The following is an 18,647-nucleotide window of genomic DNA, read 5'->3' as shown; positions in this document are numbered from 1 at the left end:
TAAGTAAGGTTTCTTTTCATTTAATTTTGTTTCAAATTTCTTCTCCTCATTCACAAAAATAACTTTTTCATTTCAATTAATTCTTATTAAAATAATATTTTATTATTTATTAAAATGCTTTTAACTTATTAAAATATACCTAAAACAAATATTTAAAATGTCTTTGTGAAATTTCCTGCGGCTCCCTAACTTAATATTAATCCCATTTGTGGTTAAAATAATGTAATAAAAAATTATAAAATAAATACTGTACGAATTTTGTATATTACGAAGTATATTCGTTTACGCCTACAAAATTATAGTCTAAAGAAGAGACTATTAAGTAGAACGGTAGACTAATAGCCTTCCATGGATATTTCAAGATGACACTAATATGCTTACTTAATATGTTTTTTAATCATTGAAACTTTTATTCAAACATTTTTCAAAAAAAGTATAACTAAAAAGTTCTTGGATTGTCACAAAATTTTTGTATTAATTTTTTGTTCTTTACATTGATTTTACATTTTCTTTTATAATAATTCCCAGCCTGGAACTAAAATTTTCGTGGTTGCTATTTCTTATATGGACTGTGGTCACTGGTATGTCGTGGTCTGCATAGTCCTGATGACTGCATAGTTCACATTCAAGATTGCAGAACTTAGGTTACTTTTATTATACCATGCATATATGTAATATGCAAGGTATACTAAGTTTAGTAACAAGTTTGTAACGCTTAAAAATATTGATGCTACGCACAAAATTTTGGTATTGGTCTTCATAAAATCACCTAATTAGTCCATTTACGGTTGTCCGTCCGTACGTCTGTCCGTCTGTCAACACGATAACTCAAAAACGAAAAAAGATATCAAGCTGAAACAGCGTACTCAGGACGGGAAAAGTAATGTCGAGTTCGTAAATGAGCAACATAGGTCAATTGGACATCTTGTAAGCCTTTAGAGATAGAACAAAAGTTTAAGTGTAAAAAATATTCCTTATAAAAATAAAAACATTTAATTATTTTTTAAACTTGTTTTGAATTGGATAAATCAAATTTTTTATCGGCCTATTGACCATCCGTATGTGTAGAAACAATGCTGAAATGTAGCTGGCAATGTTAAGTGACACTATAATGATAAAACTTTGTGTTCAAAAAAATTTGCTAATCTATCACCTTCTTCTCTCTTTTCAGTTTTCCGTTCCTAAATGGCCAAAATGGAACCCTAATATCCTCGTAATATCCGTCCTTGTTTCATAATTTTAAAAATTTTTTAAATTTGCCATTTTGTAAGGTAAGAATAAAAAAATTACTTTTATGTTCAGATGAATATAATGCCCTAAGATACTAATCTTTCAAAGTTGTAAAAACTGTATGACGCATTTCCCTCGTTAACTTTGAAACCATATTATATTTTAGAAATCTTGATAATATTTCGATAGAAGTACACAATCAAGACATTAGCCAAATTTATTTTCAGCAGGTCACGGAAGCTTAGTCAAATATTTTGAGAGCACCTCTCTTGAATATTTTCATCTAAATAGGACTTATTTGAAACTTTTCACTTAATTTTTAAACAATACAATATTTTTCAATTTTAGCGAAGAAAAGTACTTCACTACTTACAGTTATTGTAGACAACGAAATTCTTAATTTATGCGTGTAAGACAATCATTTTCATTGCAATTACGGCCCCTCAACCCTATCATTATCCTATGAGATAACTAAGTATGTTAAAAATTTACTATAAAAATTCTTTCTTCTTTCTTTTTTGTATTATGTTTTCCTTTATAAATTGTTATTAGTACTACTAAACGTTACAATAAAAATTTGTAATAAAAAAGTAGTATGCAATGTACTTATTTATATTAAATCTCTTAAAATAATATTTACACAAATAAGGTAATTTTGAAAGACATTCTTCAAGCGATAGATGGTTTACAATTTACATAATCTAGTTTAGGAATACGTACTCAAAAAATATTTATTATATCTAGAATCAGCTCAAAGTTTTAGTATTTTTTACAAATTTTTAGAAATGAGGAATGGAAGAAAAAACGTCGAGTTAAGTGGTTAGAACGTCGACTTAAGGGAGCCCTCCAAGCAATCAAATAGGCCCACAAAATGTTGTAACTGAAAATAAATGACTGATTTGAATACTTTTTCCTAATAATTTTTTATAAATGAATATAAAAGATCTTATCATGTGTGATAATTTTTATTTAAGGAAATTATGTATGTTTTTTTGTTTTTTTAGCAATTTTTAGTTTTGATAAATTTAACCCGGCCAACAGTCACTCTTTTGGCATAATTTTTTTATTTTCTATGATTAAATTCTTAACAAATCTGGTAAATAAATAGTCATGTGTATTAATTAAAATAAACACAATCAAATAATTATTTAACATTGTTTTTTTTTATATGTGTCGGACCTTCTTGGGCAGCTAAATTCCTAAAATAACCAATTACTTATGTTTTTTGTTCAGATTTAGAACTACTTTAATATGAAAAGTTCATAAAATTTCTATTTCCAGTGAATAAGTAATTGTTTTACCCATGACAATTTTTTGAAAAAAAAAAACTAATTTATAGAATTTATATGGCGTTTTGAAATTAGGTGGACCTTATATTACACTAAAATTACCATTAAGCATAGTATACCATATTAGCAAATTAGTATACCATAGAGAATGTTCTTATATCCACACAACGAAGTACACCTTGTAAAAGGAACGAATTCTCTTATATCGTACACCCAGTGTTAAAGTGTATACACACTGAGGTACAAAATATCATAGCTATTATAATTTGAAATTAGTTTCATTAGAGGTATAAATAGAAGCATTAAACAGGCGCTGGTAAAGGGATAATTTTCTACATTTTTGTCCACATGATCATGGTTTCTGCATATTTCAACATTCGTACGATTAACTTGACAATTTGCACGATTAATTTTAGTTAAGTTAGGCAATAGCTTAGCCATTTTTGAGATATCTTACACTTTTAACGTCCTAACGTTGCAAGAGCGTTGAAAAACTTTTTGTATTAAAGCATCATATTAGTACGGAATACCGATTGTGCACGTATAACGTGTTCTTGACCGATTTTTTTAATGATCTATATTTTTAATATTTATTGTAAATTTGCATCTGTAGTAGAATATATTAAGAAATAAAAAATAAAATTTCTAAAAAAATCAATTCGAATTTGTTTTTAAAAATAATTTGGGTGTTTTTATAAAATTGATTCAAATAATTTATAACATCTTCACATACCTTCCCAAATGCTTCCACTTCGAACTACAGATAATTGAAGAGATGGTGCTTAAGTAAAAAAATCACAAAATTTTAAAAATAAATAAAAAATTTAAAAAAGTTGCGTCAGAAATATAATATATTTGTGTGAAAATCAGCATAAATGCTTTAAATTTTTATTTACAATCAGAATATGTATATTATCTACTGGTAATTAATTTTTCTATTTAACTTAAAACCAACGCATCTATTTTGATAGGCACTCAACTCAATGTGTTTTTGCCCGACCTTAACTTTTAAATAAACAGTGTTTCTATAAAGAATGACAACGGTCGAAGAACTCGGTAAATACATTTTATTTCGAAAAACGAAATTTACGAAAATTGGAATTACCACCTACACATCCCGGAGTCAGGAAGAGATCAACTTTTAAATCTTAAATAAAAACCCCCATAAAATCTTAAATAAAATTTTCTTACCGATTTTGATTCTCTAAACTAAGTTTTTACAAATTTTCCTCAACGAGAGACCTTTAGTGGATCTGAACTTGAAAATCTCAATTGGGAAATTGGCTTTTCTATTACAGTATAATTTTTTCAGTACCACGAAAATAAATTGTTGTGACTAGAGCATGGCTTAATGCAAATGGAAACAGTTAAAATAAAACTTATTATTATATATAAAAACAGATGTGCAATAAAAGTTCCCGCATTAAAAGTTGACATTAAAGTTCACATCCATCCCAGATATCACAAAATGCACAGATTGTCTTAACTTCAATGCATGATATTATTTCTGTAAAAGAAATTTTCGTCTTTCATTACTCTGTAGTATTTATAGTTTCTCTCAAACTATCAAAGATCGGGACTTGAAAATTTGTTAGTCCAATAGTTAGTTTATTGGTTCGAGTATTTCGAACTTTCCATTCGATGATTCGATTTTATTATTTCGATTTCGATTCATTAATATTTGACAGTATAGGCTATAAGGTATTTCAACAAGTAATCCATTTGTCATTTGTTTATTTTCACCTTTTTTACGTATTTTTTATATTGTTATTTACAATCATTTTTTTCATGGGTCGGAAAGATCCAAAGCCTTTCGTCACCTAATTCAAATGTTTCTGATTTTATTTAATATAGAAAGACAAACATTTTAAACAAAGTTCATTAAAATCGAAACTGTTCTTGTGGATTCCGAGGTAAAACTTACTTTCAGTGTTTATTGATTTTACTAAAAGGAAATATTATTATTACACCTTGTCAGACTAACTAAGTAACGTACATATCAATATAATAAAATGATATTTCGGTTTAATTAAAACAAAGCATTAATCCGACATTAAATTTTATATGATATACAAAGGATATCTCTACTAGAATGTATACTCATAATAATGTGTATACCTTTTCTCCTCCATACAGGTATAATGTGTATCTTTTGGTCACGATGTATGATACTAATTTGATTTAAGACGAAATATGCGGTAATCGGGCAATATTTGCCACGTCTCGTATATATTAAGCGTTTATTGCCTGGGTACTTAATTCAATTAAAGAATTTCATCGAACAATACAAATTTAGCTAATCAGGCTGGCTCTAGCTTTAATTAAAGTACCAAGTCCTTTTTACAATTAGGTTAGATTATTTAAGGTTATATTGGCTGACCTCGACGGAAACATTTAGCCTATTAGCCTATATGGCCCATTGTGATGCCATATTTTTGTTTACCACCTTTCCACTGACCATTTCAGCTGCTCAATTACTTTAAGAGGCTGATTACTCCTTCTTCATGCATATACCATCCAGCACAACTATTAATTAAATTTACTTTTTATTGTTACAACAAGAAGCAAACTCGATACCTTAGGCATATCGCTTACAAATAATACAAATAATAATTGCAAAACAAAAAAAGTTTTGGTAATATCATTTTATCAAAGCCCTTTATTGATGGATGTATATAGAGGTCGTGAGAGTGATTCTCCTGAAATTTCAAAAGTATATAGTTAGCTAATTATATTTACTTTCGTCTGTAATGTCTATCTTGTGATAGGTTCAGATAGGATATAACATCAAAATATTATGATTTTAATGTGTTGTACAATATAAATAATGGAAACTATAGATGCCATAGGATTATTTTAAGATTCCGTATCAAAAATAAATAATGCACATTTATTTTTAACCCAAATCTTTCTACAGATTTTGAATTTTAATTTTATTATTTAAATAAATTTATGCAAAACATCTATTTTGGTGGCTGTAGTGCTTTACACTTTCAAAAAATCGATTTTTTTAATGCGGATGTCTACGAGCTGTGTAGACGATCCCTTGATAGACTAAGTCTTTGGGAACTATAAATTTAGATATTACATATTTTAACTAGAAAACGTAACGTAGAAAAACATTATTTTGAATTTTTTCGAAATAAATGTCTTTTGCCGTTTTGAAGACTCTATCGTCAGTTCTATTGAACTATTTTATTTAAGACAAAAAAAATTATGATTTACCTTTGTGAACAAACACACAGCAAAGAAGAAGAGATTAGGGCAAAAATTTAAGGAAAATAACCTCTACGTATTTTAAGACAAGCATCCTTCATATTTATATGGAGTTCACGATTCAAGATGACTGTTAATTCTCAAACTAAAAAAAGTTATTACTTACTGTTATACCATGTATATATGAAATATACATAGTATATTAAGTTTGGTCCAAAGTTTGTAACGCTTAAAAATAATGATGCTAAGAAAAAAAATTTTGTTATAGGTGTTCATAAAATCACCTAATTAATCCATTTCCGGCTGTCCGTCCGTCCGTCTGTGGACACGATAACTCAAAAACGAAAAAAGATATCGAGCTGAAATTTTTACAGCGTACTCAGGACGTAAAAAATGAGGTCAAGTTCGTAAATGAGCATCATAGGTCAATTGGGTCTTGGGTCCGTAGGACCCATCTTGTAAACCGTTAGAGATAGAACAAAAATTTAAATGCAAAAAATGTTCCTTATAAAAAAATAAAAAACTTTTGATTGAAACATTTTTTTGTAAACATCACTGTTTACCCACGAGGGCGTTAATTAGGTGCAAATTTTATAGTATGTATTAATATAGGAATATATCAGTTGTGTGTGTGTCTATTTAAAATTGTCTATACATGGTATTTCAACAATTAACTCAGTCAATTGTTTGTTTTCACTTGTTATTGTTTATCTTTAGTCATGCATACTATATCTCTTTAATTAAAAAAAAAGTAGTTTTAAGTTTGACCGTTATGTGTGTGTCTGTCTGTGGCATCGTAGCACCTAAGCGAATGGACCAATTTTGATATTTTTTGTTTCGTTTGAAAGGTAATTTACCAGTCAGTGTTCTTAGCTACTTTTCAAGTGCGAATTTAGGGTTCTGTATCCGAAAAAACTAAAAAATTTGGCGATGATCTTCAAAATCGGTTCAGTTTGGAAAAGGCTTTTCGGAAAGAGGAAATTTAATAGAGAATGTTGTAGGATGTGTTTCAAGTGTGAGTTTCAGTTTTCGCACTCAAAAAATTTGTCGGGAATATTGAGTTAAGCGTTACATCGATTAAGGATAAGTGAATCCAACAGGCCCTGTACTAGCATAAAACTGTGTCTAAAAGACAATTTGCAATTTATTACTGAAATGCAAGAATTATTTATCGAACCTTGTGAAAACGTAAATAAGAATTTAATTTTAAAAAACGATACTTGAGAAATCTATTCTATTCAGAATTTCTTAAAGATATAAATGCAAAGAGTAGTCTCAGACTATATAGTAAATTGGCTCACAGAGATGTTAGATATATAATCACCAATTTTCGTGTGAATGGTTTTAAATGGAATGCAAGAAGAGCGAACGATGACGAAAATGTGTTTTGTGTGTAGGTGTCGAAGGTGTGGGACATTCGATTCAGGATTGTGTTGGGATACTGCTTAACAAATGTAATCTGTTTTCATCTGTTATCAGATTAAATATACATTACTGAATAACTCTAAACCACGTAACTGAATATTTGAAATACATCTTACATCGACGACAATCCTATTATTAGAATTTATCAATGTTACTTGTTTATGTAGACACAATGTAGAATTTTAAAACAAGTGACAAGTGAAAACAAACAATTGACAGAGTTAATTATTGAAATACCATGTACAGACAGTGTTGATGACGCATTTGTTTGTTTTTTGACGTCAAGTAGATAAAAAAGATATCCACTTTTAAATAGTAACTTATATTCCCATATTACTACATAAATACATAATACTATAAAATTTGCACTTAATTAGCGCCCTCGTGGGTAGACAGTGATGTTTACAAAAAAATGTTTCAAACAAAAGTTGTTTATTTTTTACATAAATTATTATAAGGAACATTTTTTACATTTAAACTTTTGTTCTATCTCTAACGGTTTACAAGATAGATCCTACGGACCCAAAAACCAGTTGACCAATATTGCTCATTTACGAACTCGACCTCACTTTTTATGTCCTGAGTACGCTATAAAAATTTCATCTTGATATCTCTTTTCGTTTTTGAATTATCGTGTTGACAGACAGATGGACAGACGGACAGACAACCGGAAATGGACTAATTAGATGATTTTATGAAACCCTACACCAAAATTTTTCGTAGCATCAATATTTTTAAGCGTTACAAACTTGGGACTAAACTTAATATACTATGTATACTTCATATATACATGGTATAATAATTATAATCATTTTTTTTTTGTAATTGTAAAATGTAAGCTAATTGATTACTCTGTCAAATAAATGAAATGAATGAATTCGGTATACGGTTTTCTTTTATTAAAATCTAAATCAAAATTCGGTATTGCACTGCATATTTTAATAATTTTTGAAAAGCTTTGCATAAAAACCTTACCTTGTATAATTTTTTATTCTTATTGTGATGAAAGTTATCTTTTATAATTTGTGGTATATTGAATCACGAAAATTACAAGTGGCATTACTTTAACGAGAAAGTTGGATGGTGCATCGTTTCAACTTTATCACAGAGTACAATAACAAAATTCTACTGAATCAAAGAAACTTATATTACCTAATAAAACCAGTGGAAATTTTTGTAATTGGATACTCACAAAACATTTACATTTTAAGTACCTGTCTAGAATGGAAGAAGAAACATAAATAAATTTTAGTAAAATGAAGTGTTAAACCACAGAAACATTTAAATCAAACCACAAAAGTATTTTAATTCACATAAATATAAGGTGGGTTTGGTCTACACTCATGTTCTATACAAATGTAACAGAAGAAAAGGTATATATTTATCTAAATATAAAGGAATGCCTTTATTTATAGTGTATATATACACATATCTACACGTGTGGTTTATATTCGCAAATAAATGGTTTATATGGATAAGTTGTAAACTGATACCGAAAAATCCAAGTTAGAGAAAAATCAACCATGTTGTCAAAAATAGAAAAGCCCGAGCCAAGCGATGGAATTAAGGTTGAGCCAGCATTGGCTTACTAAGTCTTACGGAGCATTTACAATAAAATATTTCCCCATTTTTGGAGTTTAATGGAGCGCTTTTCACTAACAAATCTAACTTTTTAAGAGGACACTCTCTAATGCGTTAGGTAAGGTTGAAGGGCTCGATAAGCTATGGTAACATTGACTCAGAGGCCACACGATTGTAATATCGACTTTTATGAAAATAAACAATTACTGAAAAAGCAAAAGACAAAAAAACTTAGACTCATTTGAAAGGTATATTATTTCCACTCTTGGGTGGGGTATATAATTTAAATCCGCAATGTTTAAATGTTCCTCCATTTTTTTGAGTTTAATAGCACTTTTTCACTCACAAATCTAACGTTTCAAGATAACACTTTCTACTGCGTTTGGTAAGGTTAAAGAACTCGATCAGGTATGGAAACTCTAACTCAGTATATACAAATAAACAATTACTGAAAAATCAAAAGACAAAAAAAAAACTACACTCATTTTAAAGGTATATTGAGTTAGATATATAATTTAAATCCAATAAGCTGTCGACTCGGCAAATAATAGGCCGTGTCGTGAGATATCAGTTGTTTTGTAAACGGTGAGAGCAGAATCATAAAAAAAAATTTCAAATCGGACTCTTAAATATTTCACAAATTATACTGCTTCGCAAACGCATTTTACAAGATTTCTGTTAAGGATACAAAAGTTTGGGTAAAGACATTATTTGTATCTTTTCCAGGTATTTGCCATAAAGTAATTTGATAGGTAGAAAAACGCACTCCCGCGTTCTTCGAAAGTGTTTCCACCGTGGTAACACATCAAGTGCGGAATTTTTTTTTATAATAATTTAATCAGCCATTGGGAAGTGTAGGTCTATTGCCAACAGTACCTACTATAAACCTAGAGTACCTTGTTTATAACGCTTTGTGGTTCTTTTCTATTGTTCAGTTAACAGTTTCGTTCGTGCGTATCAACACATATTAATGCCTCTTTCAAGTTGTACCCATTTAGTTTTACAAACTTTAAGGATTAATTTTTGGTTATTATTAATCATGCTAGAAAATGTATTTTATAAAGTGATATATATTTGTTTTAAGTTAAACCTCAAAATAATATTCGATAATTCTACATAGTTGTTCAAAGTAAAAGGATATGTATACACATATATGTATAAACCTTGGCTCACTATTGGATGTATGGGCATGTACAGGTTTATCGGTATAAATCCTGGCTTGTGCATCTTTCTTCGACGATTTATTCGACGAATAACCTTTAACTCCCATAACCGTAGAAAAACGGGTCGGGTGGGAGGTGCTAAAATGACAACATAACCAATTTAAAACAATTATTTCACGATTGAATTTAAATCACAAAATACGATATCATAATTTCGTCTGTTTAAGATCGCCTAGCTCTCAAACGAAGCTATGTGGTACAAACACAAATTTGGTAAATCGGTTTATTTTGATCTGCGTTCTATCTGGTAGTGTGTTGTACAAACTCCCTGTTTACCTTAGCATTATACCCAGGTATGCTGTGTGAAAATTTGATGGCGGCCATTATAAAAAAGTTCGGGTAGTAATTTGAATATTGAATGTAAATATACAGAATAGCGACCGCTAGGAATAAACATTTAAGAATAAAAACTTGTAGGTATGTAGGAATGAAAAAAAATTGAATTTCCTAATAAAAAAACCTGACTCCGGCAAACAATAACACGGGGCGGAGTCTCTCTCCGCGTACTACTTTGCAGATCTAAAGGCCTCAGATTGCCTATCTTATTGTTTATGGGATTCATTTTTTTATGGTTATAAAATTGTTTTCATTTAATTTCATTTGCATATAATTATTATAAATTAGAGTACCTATTATGAAATGATATTTATGAAATATTTCAATATAAAAAACAACGTTTCTTTTTGGTTCACCCAATGTTTATGTAAATACCATATATAAAAATAAAATATATAATATTTCATTTAATCACATTCATTTCGTAGCCCATAAATATTTCACTTCGAATGTTAAAACATTATCTAACACATACATATATTATTTTACAAAAAAAAAAATCCCTTCTACAAAAGTGTAACATGTTTATACAATGCAATTTATTATAATGATTTTTACGAGCAAAACCGCAGTGAAAATATTAAAATTTATGCAAACACATTTAAATGTGACCCTTTTTAATTTAGATTTATGAATTTTTTTTCTTTGGTTAAAATTTGATTTAAATTCTTGCAATGGAAAGGTTAAGTTTTTTAATTAATTAATACGATATGAAATAACTTTTTTTTAAATTAAATATCACCAAGAAAACTCTAGAAATCACAATTATGAATAGCTTCGTCCGTTATCACAATGACCACCAACAAATTAGATAAATGTGTTCTGATTTCCATTTGACTGCATTATTTAAAGCTTACTTAAAGAAGTTAAAAACAAAAATTTTTGCGTTCTTGCCCACAGAGTGGGAGTGGAAAAATTTGTGCTGAAAATTATAACGGGAATCGATATAGGAATGAATTCTAAGCGAAAAGTATCATTGAAACATATTTTTAAAAGTCAATACTTAGTTTTGCAATATTGTCCCTTATAAGGTGACAAACTAAATAAATACAAATAAAATAAATTTGGTGAAAACCGAAAGTAAAAACAAGTTTGTCACGAAATAACGCTCTATAGGAAACATTAATCGAGGGTATAACGCAGTGCGTCAGATGCTGAAGTTTTTACGGAAGTTACAAACGATTGACACCCAATCTTTAATTTTTTTAATAATTAAAAGTATTTTTAAGTACTAAATATATTAAATCGGATTTCAAAGTTTGTTAATGGTATTTTATAACGAAAAGCCATTCAAAATGAAAACTTGAAAGATTATCACAACCTTTTTATTAAACGTCCATTCTCATGAATCAAAAACTCATTAAGATAAAAGTAAGTACCATAAAAGATATTTTTATCGAAAAAAGCAAGGCATGGTTGGTAGGACTTCTACAGGCCAGGCCAAAAACTTTTTAATTTAATAAATTACGGTATTACTACTGAAGTGTTTGCAATAATAATACTTCTATATTTTTAAATGCAATCATGTGATATGCTTTTGATATTATGCTGAAATCATTTCCATCACTATTATGAAACACTATAAATCACTACAAAATTGTGCCCAGCGGTCATTTGTTTACGAAACCCTTGATTTATTGAAAATCTATATACAAGAAACTATTTACTGTACCTATAACAATAAACTCTTACCAACGTTGATGTCTAAGGAATAATTACTTCTAGTCTAATCGTTAGCAATGCTACGCATGCAGTAATTTATGCTTTAAGTTTACTACATGACATTTTTCCAGTTAATTAAAGAATGTCTTGCAAATAAACTCTTCTTTTTTAAATGGTCGAGTACAACTTGATACAAAAATTTAGTTATTGTGCCCCACCCTTTTATTAACGAAAAATTATAAATTTTATAATCAAATATAATAAAGTATAAATCAAATTACACATTAATACCCATTTGCAGTTATTTGCAATCTATCAATCTATCCTCGGCGTGAGGATACATCTTTAGCATTATTCAGGACTTTACTGAGCCTTCGTAGAATAGTAGAACGAACATGCCTAGACCTTTTCTTTTTTTTCAAATTGATTGCTGAAGCAAATTAAATCTTACCAACAACTAGCCTATTGTTATACATTAAAATTTCATCAACAGTGACCTAGCCCTTGGGACAGTAAGGGTGCTTTTTAAAATGATACATACATACTTGAAATTTCGTGAGTTGCTTCCTTTTGGTGAATCTACCAAACTTTTCTTTACGACTTTTGTCGAAAGCGCTGCGTTCTCAAACGAGCACGATGACGTCATATTTAAACTATCGATCTGACAAAACGCAGCAAGGAATTTGTCGGACATCATGACCACTTGATAACTTAAATAACTACTAAGCAATAAGATATTTTGTTCGAATAAAATACTGCACAGCTGACCTTGCGCACGACCTCGATCATTCCGTAATTAAGTATTTTTGCCTTTCTAACATACGTAGATCATTTTGCTGAATTGTTAAATAATTATTAAAAATTCCCTGGTGCGTTATTTATTTTCGATAGCTTAAATATGACGTCCTCGTGCACATTTGAGAAGGCAGCGCTTTCGAAAAAAGCCGTAAAGAGAAGTTTGATATAATCGCCAAAAGGAAGCAACTCACAAAATTGAAGTATGTTTGTATTATTTTAAAAAACAGCCCTTACTGTTCCACGGACTAACCGAATCACAAGGCAAAGTATACAGGTAATTGGAAATAGAACCATGTTAAAACAATTATTATACACTTCAAATAAATCAAAACTCAAAATAATAATACATATTTTGTATAGATTTTTATTTTTTATTGAAAACCAAGTAGCTTTTGCCTCTAAAAGTATTTTCCTATACTTTTGCTACAGTTTTTTACTTTGTAAAACCGTAGAATCAGGCATCGAAAATTAAGGTCTAGGAAACAAAATTCAGGTTAAATTTCTTAATGCGAAAATAAATGAGAATCTGATTGAAAAATAGGAAGTTCCATATCGTTTCCGCTCGTAAATAAAAAGACCTAGAATGCATCGTTTTTTTTTTTTTTTTTTTTTTTTTTTTTTAAACTAGCTAAACAATTTTTAAAAAATGATCCTGTATAACGTAATCACTGTCTAAATTTCTTGTGGCAATTTGACGAAAACATTGTAGAGTTTTCAAAGCATATAAGTATCAGATATAAGATTTATGTTTCAATTTTCGGAATGAAAACAACCACTTTATTTCAAAAAGTTTACACAAGGGGTGAAATTAATTTATTTAAACGTTTATATTTACCTTCACAATATTATTTATACATTAACAAGGTGTTGTAGTTATAAATAAACAAGCATTATAATCGGTTAAATGTGCAATGGAAAGGTGGTGAGTGTCATCGTTGTAATAAACATAAAAGAGGAGTGAAAAATTTCTATTATGCTCTATACAGGGATATGAGGATAATAATATGCCATTAAAAATTGTGACGCAATTTAATATTTCTTATTATAAACTCGTATGGTTACAGCACGTTTAAAAATATTCGTACAACAATATATTATTCATTGCTATTTGCATAAAATTTCTATTGAACTATAAAATAGTTCAAAATTTATGGGAATTGACTCCCAGCAAAATTCCCTGTCGTTTTGATATTTTGTTGATCTAACCATTCTGAATAAATAACTCAATAGAGACAAAGATAAATAATATGTAGGTTGGGTATTAATTATTGAGCATTTTCTCTCAATGATATTTTGTTGTAACCATGGAAGTAGTATTGAATGAAAATAAATGATTCTCAACGTATGCCTTTTGATATTTTATTGAGAATGTTTTATACGTTTGACCGCTTTGTGTGTGTCTGCCTGTCTGTGGCATCGTAGCGCCTAAGCAGATGAGTCGATTTTCATGTCTTAGGGTTCCATATTTTCAGAGTTTAGGGTTCCATACCCGAAAAAACAAATAAATTGGCGATGATCTTCAAAATCGGGTCAGTTTGGAAAAGGCTTTAATTAAAAAAGCCATTTAATGCAGAGTTTTCTTAGATATGTTTCAAGTGCGAGTTTATCCGAAAAATATTTGAACATAAAAATGGATTTTCACTAATTAAGAATCGAAACAATTAATAGATAGAAAAAGTTGAGAACACCGCCTGATGACCAACTACCAATAAAGAATTTCTAGCAATAATGAAAATCTACACAACAGAATCTACACAGATTCGCACACAAGGTAAAAGAATTATGTTCCGCCTTTCAGTTGCTCTAACCACACTCGTGACTATGACCCGAACAGTCAAAACTTCAGTTTTCCAAGGTGTAAAAAAAATTACAGAAATACAGAAATTACAGAAGACGAAAACGAATCGGAAGTTTTAATGGCAAAATCAGTCTAGGTCTTGTTCTCGACACTAGACTTCAAGGTCTGAGGTAAGAAAAAATGATTGCAACATCGCGAAATATGTGTTGTATCAAAAAATTTATTGTTATTATTTGAACCTATTTATACACCTCATGTAATATTTAAATTCTGGAAAAATATATATTGTGTTGCGTAATAACAGTGTTGTAAACAAGTGACTGCCGACATTGGGATTTTTAAAAGAATGACTTTAATCAGACATCCACATATATAATTTCTTGTTTTTCACTTTTTTTTAGACACGGCCAGCAATCGCCTTTCATTCAAATGGGATTAATTCGGTATGTAGGGATTTATAATAGGGCGAATCGATGTTGTGAAAGTCGGGTTTATTTGCAGCAGTAAACAACACCAAACAGCCCCTTTCAACACCAAACATGCACAGACAAAAGTCCCATTTCAATAAAATGCTTCTAAGAACAAGAAGCAATTTAGTAGGAGTTAATGTGGCCTTAGTGATGGAGGTCTGCTATCCACGAGTTCTTTTAATGAATGCTGCAGTTCTAAGTAGTTTCGGAAGCTACAATTATTGGAGCACCCTGTCTTTACATGAAATGAAAACGATATAAAATAAACTAATATATCAAATTTTAAGGAATATTAAAACAAGAAAAATTTATGATGTGAAACTTTTATGAGTTATAGTAAATATTACTACTATATAACAATAGGGTTGTAGGGATGAAATTTTTTTTTTTTATTATTTATTTGCAACAACATCGAAAAAAAATTCGCTTTAATTCGCACAATGAAAAGTACTTTTGTTTGTGTCTTCCCGTTAAAGTAATAAAATTGTTTTTTTCTGTTCTTAACAATCTACCTATAAATATTTGAGTAACAAAAAAATTTAGACAATTGCTATTTTATTTTTATGACACACACGTAGATGAAAGAGTAGGGGGTTAGAAATACAATTTAGTTTTTATACCATGCATATATGTAATATGCAAGGTATACTAAATTTAGTCCCAAGTTTTTAACGCTTAAAAATATTGATGCCAAGCAAAAAATTTTGGTATAGGTGTTTATAGAATCACCTAATTAGTCCATTTCCGGTTGTCTATCTGTCTGTGTGAAACGGAAAGAGATATCAAGCTGAAATTTTCATAGCGTACTCAGAACGTAAAAAGTGTTCCTTATACAAAAATAAACAACTTTTGTTTGAAACATTTTTTCGTAAACTTCATTGTTTACCCGTGAGGACGCAAATTAGGTGCCAATTGTCCAGTACGTATGCATTTGTATTGTGATAATCAACACTTTCTATGCATGGTATTCAACAATTAACATAGTCAATTGTTTGTTTTCACTTGTATGTTTGAAAATTTGGTGAAATGATAATACCACCCGGAGGATAATAATGGATTTCAATTGGTTATAACTTAAACAGAAATGAATATAATATAATGTAAAATTTGTTTGTTTGTGATGCTTTAAATACGTATCGGTCTTGTAGGCTCGGTTTTGGTCTTACATATTTCATAATCCTTATTTGTTGACGAATCTTAATTTAATCAAACTTCTAATGTTGCACTTAGTGTAATAAGATTGTTTAAATAAAACAGGATTTTATTTTATTAACTTTTTATTTATTTCATTATATTCCATCTAACTCATTTTATGGTAATACAATAAAAATTAGTTTACATTCACACTTATTCAATGAATGACATTTAAATATTTGGGTGCATTCTACTCATTCATTCTCATTACAATTAGTATCCCATCTTCAATATTCTTTAAATAGTGAGATTTACGAGAAAATTATAGAAACTTTCTTTTAGAGTTCAATTTCCACCAAATTAGTATAATTTTGTTGTGCGACTAATTAATTAATGAATGAGACATAAATTTGAATGTCAAGGGGGCGCAGGCCTGTTATGAGCACAGTGAGAATATAGAAAATTTTGAACAAAATGCCTGGTTTGTAACCACTCTATGTATGGGAGACGGTTGTACCTTGGATCACAATATACATTTGAATATTTTTCAAATCTGTTGTTTATGTATAACAAAGGAAAAAGTAATTTTAGTAGCACCGTTATTCTTACACAGAATGGTTTTGAGAACTTGCATACTTCATAAATATTTATAAAATGTATCTATATTTTATAAATACGTGGTCCATGGTACAATACTATAGTGAGCCATGAATCATGTTATTGTAATCTCGGAGAAATGGCTTTCTGCTTTTGGCATTGCATTTTTTTCTACTTTATTTAGAAATAAAGATAATGGACAATTTTTATCTTCGTCACTTGCCTACTGTCAAGTATAATTGTTATCCTATAGGTAGTTGCTAAAAGACAGTAATATCTTTCAATAAACTGATGGATTATACTCTCACGCACAACACTCTGTCCTATCAGCAAAAAATAATTTTCATAAAACTAATTATTGTTTCTTTATTATTTTTAGCTTCATCAGTATCCGTCAGCTCATGGACATTAGTAGCAATAAGTGTAGAACGATATTATGCAATATGTCATCCCTTACGATCACGGCGTTGGCAGACATTAAATCATTCATATAAATTAATTTTTGTGATATGGATTTCCTCATTAATATGCATGATACCAATTGCAGCATTATCACAATTGAAACCGACAAATAAAGGTTTGTAACACATTTATAATTTCATATTATGCATTTTTTATGCTTGTATATTAGACTTTGAGATGATTACAGTGGACTAAGAGATAGAGACGTGTTCTGCTCGTGATCTGTAGTCATTCCAATGCTGTTGTCATTATGGGGGTGTTGGGGGAACCTTTTTCGGTAATGGCAGATAAAGTCACTGATGCGGGGGTGGAGTATGCGAGGGTAAAAGTGAAAATCTCCTAATGAGACTTAATATATCCGCCCTTTTTCCACTATAATTTACGCCACCTAAGAAGTGAAAATTGAAGTGGGTGGATGACTAGGTCTTGCCTAAGGAGTGAAAAAAAAAAGAAATTAAAAAAATCATATTTTCCAAAATTAGAGTGAGGGAGATACAATTTATGGACATCTGTTAATAATAATATAAGTAATGTTAAGCTTGGAGTTTTTATAAAATAATAATTAATTCCTTAGGCAAGACCTAGTCATCCGCCCACTTCAATTTTCACTTCTTAGGTGACGTAAATTATAGTGGAAAAAGGGCAGACATATTACATATAACGAGCAGATTTTCACTTTCACCTTTACCGAAAAAGGTTCCCCCACACCCCCTTTACAAAATGACAACAACATTGAAATGACTACAGATCACGAGCAGAACACGTCTCTATCTCTTAGGCCAAGGACAAGATGCCTCATTTAAATTTTTCTGCCTCGGAATAGAATGAGAAAATATTTTTTCAAAAGTAAAGGCTAATATGGCTAATATATGGAAAAATTATTTTTCAATTCCCAGCAATAGAAACTAATGAACCAATAGGAACTAAGTAACTAATCTTCTTGTGCACAGACTAAACCATTTGAAAATTTAAATGAAAATATATGTTTTAAAAACACAATTGCCTTGTCACAAAATGAACTTAAAAGTAAAAAACTAGTTTTATTCGTTACTCCGTATACTGTTTGAAAAACCATATTGTTAGCCTTTTTTTTTTAATATGAAGTAAGAAGAGTTCTTATAGACATTCTTATCAATAAAAGAAGGAGGGATTGTATATGTGTATACATGAACAAAGTTGGACAGACGCATCGCTTGAAATTTCACACATACAATACCAATCACACACAGTAACACATTAAATGCACAGTATACATTCCTTCTTCGTTTTATACATAAGAACGTTCATAAAAACTTTTTTTTATGTGGATAACGAGATAGCTTACAATCTGTATGCGAAGTAAAAGGTCACTGATTTACTCGCTGGCTAAACTGAAGAATTACTAATTGTCAACACTTTTTAATAAAAAAGATCCTCCGATTGCAAT

General features: G+C 29.7%; 1 protein-coding gene across 1 annotated transcript in view; it reads left to right on the top strand.

The window, feature by feature from the left end:
- LOC123292722 (cholecystokinin receptor-like) overlaps window positions 1–18,647 on the top strand; it is a 122,671-nt gene that overhangs the window by 88,634 nt on the left and 15,390 nt on the right. The window contains exon 2 of the mRNA XM_044873436.1: window positions 17,139–17,336. Within this exon, the coding sequence (XP_044729371.1) occupies window positions 17,139–17,336 (198 nt within the window). The remainder of the gene's footprint in view (window positions 1–17,138; window positions 17,337–18,647) is intronic.

The sequence above is a fragment of the Chrysoperla carnea genome, chromosome 2 (assembly GCF_905475395.1).
Source record: "Chrysoperla carnea chromosome 2, inChrCarn1.1, whole genome shotgun sequence".
NCBI lineage: Eukaryota > Metazoa > Arthropoda > Insecta > Neuroptera > Chrysopidae > Chrysoperla > Chrysoperla carnea.
Note: the sequence above shows the minus strand (reverse complement) of the source record. Positions and strands in the feature narration are given on the sequence as shown.